The 11,695-nt window shown below is 43.7% G+C and overlaps 1 protein-coding gene across 1 annotated transcript; it reads left to right on the top strand.

Annotated features, from left to right (window-relative positions):
• The first annotated feature begins 5,053 nt into the window (after nucleotides 1–5,053).
• On the top strand, nucleotides 5,054–10,628 carry LG02H2orf69 (linkage group 02 C2orf69 homolog). Its single transcript, XM_048483721.1, has 2 exons — nucleotides 5,054–5,465; nucleotides 7,073–10,628. The coding sequence occupies exons 1-2, from the start codon at nucleotides 5,118–5,120 to the stop codon at nucleotides 7,904–7,906; spliced, it is 1,182 nt and encodes a 393-aa protein (XP_048339678.1). The 5' UTR covers nucleotides 5,054–5,117; the 3' UTR covers nucleotides 7,907–10,628.
• The last annotated feature ends 1,067 nt before the right edge of the window (nucleotides 10,629–11,695 follow it).

The following is an 11,695-nucleotide window of genomic DNA, read 5'->3' as shown; positions in this document are numbered from 1 at the left end:
ATATTAATTCTTGCAAAGGCATGGTTATTTTAAATTGATAAAGACCTGGTGCTCTTTGAGAAGTTTTACCGGTACATGATCTGCTGTTTAATCAACTGAAAAGACAACTCCTTACTGTGTTTGTCTAAAACTATGATGCTCAGTCTTAGTTGTTTGGCTTTCTGTCCAGGACAGGAGTTGGTAACCATAACTCATCTGACAGAACGTGCTGAATGCGTGGATTATATCTCTGGCTGAACAAAATTACAGCATTCCTCCCCAGAAGCTCAAGGAGTTTTCCAAAGAACAGCAGGCATACAGCTTAGCTAATTCAGTGTCCTCACTGTAACAGATAAGAGTATGAATCATAAGTTGAGCAATTGTTTTATCAATCTGTAAAGTAATAAAAATGTGACAATTAAGTGAGAAAAGTAGGTCTAAGCTTCATCTCCACCCCTATCTCCCTTTCCCCTCCCACCTTCTAAACATGGATCCCATGAAGATGCCTGTTGGGAGTTTCACCTGTCTTTTCATGTAAAAGGTGGTGTTATAATGATTTCACTATTGATGTAAGATTGACACACATATATATCTCTATAGACCCTTTGAATTTTGACTGTGCAATCACTTGTTAAGAGTCTGTTCAAGCTGCAGCCTGAATAAACTTTAATATCTCTCAAGTCCTAGTGATCTTATTGGATTTTACAGAGGGCTGGGATCTTGAGCCTGTTCAATGCAATACAAAACAAAACAAAGTTTATGTCAATCATAAACAGCAAATCCCCTGCCTGGCTCTAATACAGAATTAAAAACTCCATTTTAATATAAACATTTAAAAATACATCAATGAACATATAAACTACATATACAATGGACAACAACGATTCGAAACCCCACATACACTCATGCACAAAAAAAGGGGAGATTCTCTGGACCAATATATACACAACAAGTCTCTACCATGAGAACATCATATTCAATGAATTGTGCACAGTTGTGAGGTGAACAAATTGGCTGGTGGTCAATCTCCGATGAAGGTGTAGTATTGATCCGGGATGAATTCAATACTTTCGACTAAAAAGTCTTCTTCAGCCACTCACATCATTCTGGTACAAGTTGTTAGCCTGAGACAATTCCAACTCCTAAATATAAGGCATTACGCTCTGGCCTTAAGCTCAACTCCACAGGTCTGCTCAGTCTCTTGACATTGTGTCCTGTTCCTGTATGTATAGTTTATATGTTCATTGATGTATTTTTAAATGTTTATATTAAAATTGAGTTTTTAATTCTGTATTAGAGCCAGACAGGGGATTTGTTGTTTATGATTGACATCTTGAGCCTGTTCCCCAAAGGTGGGATGTCAGTCATACTGATTGTCCTTCAAGCTGAGTCCGAATTCATCAATCCGATCCCACCTGAGATGTTACAACCTAAGAACCTGGGGATTGAATCCAGACACCTGGTGCATGCAAAGCAAAACTTCAATCAATTTCAGTGGGGTTTGCTTCCAAATGAATGTCAGAATATTCACAATGAAAGCTCCCTTGGGCATTAATGCTAATCACAAAGCCCTGATCTAACTATAATTGTTCCATTCATGTCAGTAGTGCGCATGGGGCAAAACTCTGAGCACATTTCTCAGTCCCATTTAACTACTCCATCAGGACTGCAAGGGAGGGTCTCTGCAGCAACTAAAGGGCAGAATGTGAGTAATTGTTCCACCACCCTGTTTCCCTGAAAATAAGACGTAGTAGAGGTTTTGCTGAAGTGCTAAATATAAAGCATCCCCCAAAAGTAAGACGTAGCAAAGCTTTTGTTTGGAAGCATGCCCGTCGAACAGAATACCAGAGCATGCAGCTGTGGAGCAGAAAAATAAGACATCCCCTGAAAATAAGACACAGCGCATCTTTGGGAGTAAAAATTAATATAATACACTGTCTTATTTTCGGGGAAACACGGTATATAAAAATTCCCAGTAACTTGAAAATTAGCACAGCATGCAAACAGATAAACTGTCATTGTTCTTCCAGGTGTGCGTTTAAAAAACTTGCAAAGAGCCTTTATCAAGGGCAAGGTTAAGAAGCCTCATTTAGAAGTGATTCAGGCCATTTTATCAAATGGTGTTACAGTAGGGTTGCCAGATCCACCATGGTCACTGGCGGCAGCTGCGAGGTATGGTTCTCAGCTCTAGGCTGGGAAACTCTTAGAGATTTGGAGATGAAGCCTCAGGAGGATAGGAACACCAGTGGGTTACAGTGTCATAGATGCTACACTTGAAAGCATCCATTTTCTTCAAGGGAACTGATCTTTGTAGGCTGGAGATGAATTGTAATAACAGGGGATCTCCAGGTCTCACCTAGAGGTTGGCATCCCTATGCTGTGGCATGATAGAAGAGGACAGAGAAAAGGATCCTCACTTGACACGAACTGAGGGGTCAATAGTCAGCTACTGACTTTATATTAAGCTTTACAGAAACACTGTAGAAACCAGAGCGTTTTCCCCAATATATCCTGGGATAAGGAAGTGAACCATCCCAGGTTGGGCATGAATTCTGCAAGGTTTCCGTGCCTAAATCGGGCCCGCCCCGTGAGATTTGCCTTTATCACGCAGCTTTCAAAAAACGATGAAATTGGCGGTTCTTATGAAAAAGCACATGCCGCTCTCACTCCCATGCAAACACAGTGGGAGATGGGCCGGTTTATTTTTCCATCTTTGCCGCTAGCTGCAGCCAATCAGAACGTCAGAAAAACAGAATCTACGTAAACGAACGCACACTACGTAAACGTAAATGTGGAAAATGAAAATAAACCAGGGGCTCATGCATAATTCACTGTTCTTCCCCCCCAACCTGAACACACTGATGGGCAGCTGGGTGGAGAAACCAGGATAAAAACACTCTGGGATATATGATCCTGGGTCTATCCCAGGATGTTTTGTCTGTGGGGGAAACGCCTAGGACAGTGATGGTGAACCTTTTTAAGACTGAGTGCCCAAATTGCAACCCAAACCACAGTTATTTATCACAAAGTGCCAACCCGGCACTTCAATTTAACCTGAATGCTGTGGTTTTAGAAAAAAACGGTTGGCTTGGTTCCCTCTTCCTCCTCCCCACCCGCTTGAACAGGGGCCATCCTGCTCTAGCCTCCAGCAAGTCCTGCGTGCACCGCTCTGTGCCTCTCTAGCATCTCTGCCTCCTCTGCACACACACACACACACACACACACCCCCCCGCCTCGGGCAGAAGCCACCCGGAGCACAGGTACCAGGCCCGCCAGCCAAGTCCTCCCTACTCACCACGGTGCGCGCACATCGTGCTCAGTGGCCCAGGCCAGCCTAGATGTGTGTGTGTGGGTGTGGGTGTGATTTTCCGCCCCCCACATGATGAACTCTGTGTGTGCGTGCCCACAGAGAGGGCTCCGAGTGCCACCTCTGGCACCCGTGCCATAGGTTCGCCATCACTGGCCTAGGACTGCCAATCTCCAGGTCAGGCCTGAAGAAACTTCTGGAATCTTAACCAATCTCCAGATAACAGAGATCAGTTTCCCTGGACTTTGGAGGGGTGGACTCTATGTCATTAAACCCCACTGAAATCCCATCCCACCCCTACACTCTTCCCAAGCCCACTTCCAAATCTCTAGGCAATTCCCAACCTAGAGCTGGCAACCCTAAAAATGATCACGAAACCCTTAGTCACTTGCAGCCAATATTAAAATGAATCTAATGGCTCCTGATAACATAATCCCAAGCAGAGTGATAGTCTAGGGTTGCCGACTGAGCTGGGAAAATTCTGGAAATTTTAGGGAGGGACCTCAGGTAGGTAGAAGGCCAGAGGCCACCCTCCAAAGTCGCCATGATTTCCAGGGAACTGCATGGAGGTAAGTTGCTATTGTTGGAAAACTCCAGGGCATGTCTAGAGGTTAGTAGCCCTGTAACGCCATTGCAGTCAATGGGCTAAGAAGAATGTAGCTCTGCTTATAAGGCGGTTATCCAGTGGTGGGATCCAAAAGTTTTAGTAACAGGTTCCCAGGGTGGTGGGATTCAAACAGTGGCGTAACGCCAATGGGACTGGGCAGGGCACGACGGGGGCGTGGCCGGGCATTCCAGGGGCGGGGCATTAATAATTTCTCTGTTACTGTAAAAAACTCTTACTGTAAAAAAAAAGTTCCTAATTTCCAGCTGGTATCTTTCTGTCCATAATTTAAACTCATTATAGCAAGTCCTATTGTCTACTGGCTACAGAAACAACTACTTCTCCTCCAATTGACTGCCTGTCAATACTTTCAAATACTTAATTTTGTTTCTAGAAATCAAAAGAAGGATACTTTCCTTAAACAAGGAACGTTACCATATTACTAAAACATGTTTTTAAAACAGGCCAACAGGGAGAATTATCCCGTTTTCTTCCTTCGCTAACCAGCCACATAGGAAACAACAGGACTTTATGATTTTGGGACCTAATGGAATTTCTAACGGAAAAGCAGACCCAATTAGTAACCCCCTCTCGCACACACCTACTCTCGGGAACTGGTGAGAACCTGCTGGATCCCACCTCTGCGGTTATCGTAAATCCAATGGGACTGCTCAAGATTATCAAAGCAATGGGATTCCCACACGCTTTCCCATCTTTCAGCTCGTCATTTAGAAAAAATATTTTTCTTAGCTTTAACCTTATTCAGAATAAAATTCAACATCATGTAATGTTCCGAACATTAGGTTCGGTTTAACTTAACTCTTTTTTTAAACTCTCCAAAATCTTTTTTAAAAACTAGTTCAACAGCAGGCAGCCGTTAAATCCGTTTCGAATGCCGCGCACGGCGCAAGCGCCGTCTTCTTCCAGCTCCTCGCGCGTCTCGCCATTTCCCTTCGGCCACACCCTTTCCACGCCCCACTCCCTCTCGCCTTTGAGCTTCCCGCCCTCTCTTGCAGAACCAACGGAAGGCGGCCAACCAGTCACGCCAACAGCGAGCGAGGGGGAGGTGTTAGTCCGTTCCCCTCACTTCTGTCCGCTAAGCCCCGCCTCCCAGGGACGCCCCGCCCCTCTGGCCGCGCGTGCGCCGTCGTCAGCGCGCTGCCTAGCAAGGTGTGGGCGGGCCCGGCTGAGGCGGCTGGCGGCGCCCAGGCCGGGCGGAGAGCCTCCATGAGCAGGCGCTGCCCACCTGTCGCCTCCGTCCTGAGGGGACTCCTCAGCTCCGCTTTCCTCTGCCTGGCGCGGAACATGAGCCTGCGCGGGGTGCCGGCTGCCTGCCTGGCGGGGCCTTCGGGCAGCGGCAGCGGGAGCAGCCGCAACCTCTTGGCCCGCGCCGCCGGTGCCTCCGCCGCCTGCCTCTCGTCGTCCCCACGGGTGAAGCTGCCGTGGCTGCGGCTGCCCGAGGTGCCGGGCGCCGAGCCCTACCGAGCCAACGACGTGCTGCTGTTCTTGCCCCCGCCCGCCCCGCGCCTGGAGCTGCCCCAGCATCATGTCATCTACTTCCCCGGGGACGTGCAGGTGAGACCCTCCGCCGCCCCCGGCACGGAGCCTAGGGGGGATCTTGTTTCCGAGGAATCATGCACAGGATCGGGCCGTGCAAGAGTCTGTGGACTCCAGTGCAGAATTGCTGCAAGCGAAACGCACTGATTTGAATAGATTTACGGGGGAATCCTGCATAGAGGAACTCCAGTCTTCGCGAATTGAAATAAATAGGCTTCGACTGAAGTAACTTCTTTTAGGATTGCACTGGTGTGAGCAGACATGCAAGGGGATCCTATGCCGAGTTACTGCAGTCTCTAAGCCAATTGAAATGAATAGGCTTCGACTGGAATAACTCTCTTTAGGATTGCATTTTCCATGCAGAGTTTGCGTTTCCATACAGAGTTCCTCTCGTCGTTTCATAGCAACCCATGGGCTTCGACTGGAGCAGCTCTGTAGTTGCGCTGTAACCCAAGCATGGTGCTTCCAACGGTTGGAATCCAACCTGGGAGTAAGCGCCATTGGACACCGTGGGACTTGGTTCTGCATAGCATTGTGCTGTAAGTTACATTATTTTTTTAAAGTATTTTCTGTAGGAAAGTACCCCCTTCATCAAATGCTAGAGAGGAACTGTAGAATCGTAAGTCTAAGGGATGACTCCTCTTGATATATCTGGAGTGGTTAAAATGTCTAATGTGAGAAGGGAGTGCATGTTATTTCAAGTTTATGTCCATTTTGGTGTGCATTTCCTAACACTTCGCCCTGCCTGTAGATTGCAGATAAAGATTTCAGGCTTCTACAGAATAATAATAGAAATGCAAACATGCCCTGTATTGATAGGTCTTTTGTTACTGGGGTCCTCAAACTGGCCTTGATTGTTTGGCACAGGTGCATTTGGTGATGATCTCCCCCGCACACACCTCCACCCTCCTCTCTCCTTGGAAATAATTGCTGCCTCTCCAGGAGCCGCCTCACAGCCTGTGATGAAGAGAGTTTACAGTTAGAGATTCTGTAGTTACAATCTAACATGTGTTTAAGTGAATTTAAGCCCACTGAAATCCGTTGGTTTAGAAGAGAAGAAGAGTTTGGATTTATATCTCCCCTTTCTCTCCTACAGGAGACTCAAAGGGGCTTACAATCTCCTTGCCCTTCCCCCCTCACAACAAACACCCTGTGAGGTAGGTGGGGCTGAGAGAGCTCCGAGAAGCTGTGACTAGCCGAAGGTCACCCAGCTGGCGTGTGTGGGAGTGCACAGGCTAATCTGAATTCCCCAGATAAGCCTCCACAGCTCAGGCGGCAGAGCTGGGAATCAAACCCGGTTGCTCCAGATTAGACACACGAGCTCTTAACCTCCTACGCCACTGCTGCTCCTTAACTGTACTTAAGGCAAGGCTCAACAAATCCCAGGTGTCAGGTCACCATTGCAGACTCAAAATTTCATTGTAACACCTAATGTTTAAAAAGTAAAATATCAGACTTTGCAGGGTGAAAGGAACTGGGTCCTAGAACAAAGAAAAAAGAGCAACATTGTTTTTCTTTCAACTGGAATATCCTATTGCTCACATAGGTCATACTAAAAATGTTATTTATGGCTGACAAGATACATTCAGACTCTGTGTTAAGTTTTATTTGTTGCCTTATTTCAGAACTATCATGAAATAATGGTTTGCCATCCAGAAAATTTCCAGTGGGAACGCTGGTGCTTAGAAAACATCGCTGCTATCCTCGGCCATCGTTTCCCCGGCAGTTACATTTGGGTTATAAAATGTTCTCGGATGCATTTGCACAAATTTAGCTGTTATGACAACTTTGTGGCAAGCAATATGTTTGGAGCGCCTGGACACAGCACAGACTTTGGAGCCTTCAAACACCTCCACGCACTGCTGGTGAATGCATTTAAAATTGCACAGAACGTTCTGCTTTCAAAGAAGACCACACATGGTTTTAGTGAGGATGAAAAGGCCACACTGTACAAATCTCCCACTGTTCCTACTACCAATGGATGTCCGACAACAGAAAAAGAGCAAGACTGTGAACGCTTCAGCAATTCAACCATGAACTTTATTGAACCTTCTGTGATTGGTGGGGTGTCATTCACTTTAATAGGTTTCAGTAAAGGTTGTGTTGTCTTGAACCAATTACTTTATGAACTAAAGGAAGCAAAACAGGACAAGGACATAGATGCCTTCATAAAAAACATACAAGCAATTTACTGGCTGGATGGTGGTCATTCTGGAGGAAGCAACACTTGGGTGACCTGTCCCGATGTGCTAGAAGGATTTTCACAGATGGGGATTACCGTTAATGTGCATGTCACACCGTACCAAGTGTTTGATACAATGAGGTCGTGGATCGGAAAAGAGCACAAGAGATTTGTACAAATTCTTGAGGAGTTTGGTGTGAATGTCAACAGCCATCTTCATTTTGCCGATGAAGCCCCTTCCTTAGAGAACCATTTCAGAGTTCACGAAGTATTCTGACACTGTGAATGTATCCCATTGTTACATTAACAACAAAAGCACATCTTGAACTGTGACTTAACAGTTTGAGGCAGTGGCTTCTAAATCCTGGGAGGCTGAAATACTATACTGTGTACTAATGTTTACTTTTTATGTTGGCACTGGGCTTGAATCAAAGTCTGTCTTGCATTTGCACCTGGAGAGCCTCGAATCCGTGGCTTAAGGATGAGGATTTTTGTTTGGCTCAAAACTGTATGACTGGCGAGGAGAAGCCACATCTGTTTATCTGAACATATTCTTCTTAACATCAGATGAAATACTGGCTTGATATTTGCTTTTAACATGTATGGATTTAATTTGTGGCCAAACTTTTACGTCCAGGCTCCGGAAATAAGTTCTAGGTGTCGAAAATCTGTGAAAAGCACATCCTTTTCATATCGAAGCCTTAGTTGAAGAACAGTGAAATCAAGGCTTTGGGATGCATTAAGAGCATTTGTTTCTTGCACTTTTGCATAGCACAAACAATGCAAGGTTGGTTACGTTGACGTTGTCTAAGCCTTCAATGTACATAAAGTAAAAACACTTTCCTTGGGAACTGAGACATGGCTAACATTCAGTTTCAGCAAGGTGTTCTGCAATTTCTAATCATATCTAAACATTAGCTTTGTTTGGAGTATTAAGCATTTATTTTCTAGTGACCAAGATCTGTGTAATCTTACCCCTGCTTCAACATTCCCTATTAATACTGAAGCTTCACTAATTCTTAATACATTTTTAAATTTTTGTATCTTGAGACTGTTAGACCCTTTGGAAATAACTGTGTTACCTTTCCTAAAACTCAAGCCTCAGACATCTACAAGGAGTTGATGTAGTTTGCAGTAGATATTAGAATAAACTTACAGAGGTGGTTGCAAAAGATCCTAATACAATGATTGCTGTTGGTGTATACACTGAAACAGTTTTGGTAAAAGGAACAGAAAGAGGTTAGGTTTCTGTATAAAACACATCCTTTGAGAAGACTGCAGAAGCACCATAGTGTTAACCTTGAAAGCCAAAATTTACCTGTCACAATCAGAAAAGCATCAACAACTGTGACAAGAGCACACTTTAAATGGCCTCAAACTCAGTATTTCCAAACAATCTCCATACTGTAATATTGCCAGAACACAGTATCAGTCTAAACGTTTAAGTGAATTACACTGAAATCCTAAGCAGTTATTCCAGTCTAAGTCCACTGAAATGAATGTGTTTAGGCTGGAGCAAATCTCTTCAGGAATGCACCGTTAATGGTGTAATCCTCTGCAGACTTACTCCAATCTAAGCCCACTAGTTTCAGTAAGCTTAAAGTAGCCACAGGGCCACACTATACATTACTACAGAGCCGCTCCCCATCCCAAAGCTTCCATATGGCTTCAGGGAACACAAGCTGCATCCGGAGAACCTGGCCCCAGTTCCTTAAAAACAGTAATGTGTTGTTTGGCCATAACTCTGCAGATGATTGCACTATGGATAATATTGTGGCAGAAAATGGTACCCAAAACTGGAACTGAGAACAAAACAATACAATCCTCTCATATCCTGTTAAGATTAAATGCGATGTAGACCACATAACCTACGGAAGTGACAAAACAGCATTTATCGTGCATCAAAAGGATATGAAGTGAGGTTCTAGGGGCTTATGTGAAATGTGAGATTAGCTGTGCAGTCCTGTGCAGAGTTAAACCAATCTAAGCCCATTCTTTTCAATGATCTTAGGCATAAATCTGCATAGGATTGCACTAAATGCCTGTCTGTTTAATATGGACACTAGCTCTGATTTAGCAGTTCTTTGCTGGACCAGAGAGTTACATTGACATCAGTTCAGGCCTGCACACAAAGCAAAATACTTGTAGAAGTGAAAAGTGAGCTTGGCTTGGGAAAGTGCGTGAGGTGTGTCTCAAAGTGCATGCAAACCTCTGGATCAGGACATTTTGGGTAGCTATACTAGTGTGCGTTCTTGGATAGCAGCAGTACTTCTGTCATCGCACATTCCACTCACGTTTCTGCAGCACTTTGAATTACATGAGAGATCTAGGCAAAGGCTTTTGCCTTTCAGTTTGCGGAGATTGTTTTAAAGTAAAATTTGCTTGGAGGTATCTTAATTATCCCTCTTGTGACCAAAATCCCTAGCTTTTTAGCAGCCACTGTTTTGCTATCAGCTGGAATACGAAGACTGAGAGCTGGACAGAACAGTTATGCTTAAGGGAGTATCTTAGAATAACTATTTCAGAGAGATGAAGGTGTTTTCTTTGCCAATCCATATGGCACACAGCAACCACTATTGGCCTTTGAAAGTTTTGCGGCCCTGTTTTTATAAATCAGCACTTTTAAGCAGTAATAGGTGCTGACCTTTTTGAAATGGTTCTCTAAAGTTAATTTTTTCCAGAACAACTAGCTGCAGTGTTGAAATCCTTGAGATAGTTGACTGACTGTTAGATTGTGCCTCTTTTCATTGCAACATATGAGAGAAATGAGCAGATAATATAACATGGTAAGGGGAGATCTGTGGCTATAAGTGTCATGAATGTAAAACGAATGAAAGATTCCTCAGTGAATTGTTTTGATATTTTGCCAATGTCCACAAAAGTAATGTTTGAGAATTCAGAATTATCTAAATACTTGCTTGTAATCTTTGAATTCAGTGTTACAGTAAAAACTGAAAAAATAAATTGATCCTAATAACCAGGTTGCAATTTTTCTACTATAACGCCCTAGCTGTTCAAAATGTGTTGTTATGGATATCCGCTACATTAGAACTCTGTTGGCTGACCCCAGGGCCTTTGGGATCTTAAGCAATTCTACAGGGCCTGCAAGACAAGAGTTGTTCCACCTGGCTTTCGTTTGAGGCTGTCCATTTTTCCACCTTGCTGACCTCCCAACTATCAACTACCAACACCCTCCATTAGCCTTGGATAGACTGGATAGGCTTGTCGAGGGTGGGAGATATATATATCACAGGCTACACACGATTTATTATCTACATGCCATCGAGTCATTGTACTTTTAGATATGATTAGGTTTTAATTATTTATTGTATTAATATATTTTAACCCTTGTATGCTGCCCAGAGCCCAACCTTGGTAGGGAATGAGTGGGTTATAAATTTAATAATAAAAATAATGATAATTAGGAAAATATAAGAATATAAGTCTTGTTAAAAGTTGACTTGCACAGTTGTCACAAAGCTTGACGTCTGATGAGCACATCTCCAAATTACAAGGTAAAGATCTCTACAGTGTTCAGAGGAAACCATATAATAGCCTGCTGTTTTCTGGGAATACTATCCTACCTGGCAAACACATAGGGAGAAAGATGTCCCATTTTATGTTCAGTAGGGTATTCGTTACCCATTCATACGGTGTCCATTTTTCCTGAACTACTGCTCACAAAAGCAGGAGCTCAATGAATGATCTTTCCCATGTTGCAAGACCATCTTCCATGCAAATTATTTTGTGGTTGTAGTGCTTGTTAGTATTGCATGCTTCATCAGAGACGTTTCACAGCTCTTGACAACCTGCATTCCTCTGTCTTTTAGAAAAGGGTAGGTGAAACAAAGAAGCAAAAAGTTTTTTAAGTAGTCCAAATTGCTCAAAGGGCTTTTTTGCTATGCAGTTATGTAAATGTTGCTTGCCTTCTCTTTTCTATAGCCGGATTAATGTAGCAGTTATTTTAACATTCTGCAAGCTTTAGAATGCTTAAAACCTGTGTGAATGTATAAACATTTTATTCTAACATACTGTTGACTACATTTCTCTTAATAAATGGAAAGGG

This window comes from Sphaerodactylus townsendi, linkage group LG02, assembly GCF_021028975.2.
Source record: "Sphaerodactylus townsendi isolate TG3544 linkage group LG02, MPM_Stown_v2.3, whole genome shotgun sequence".
In the NCBI taxonomy this organism is placed as follows: Eukaryota; Metazoa; Chordata; class Lepidosauria; order Squamata; family Sphaerodactylidae; genus Sphaerodactylus; species Sphaerodactylus townsendi.
Note: the sequence above shows the minus strand (reverse complement) of the source record. Positions and strands in the feature narration are given on the sequence as shown.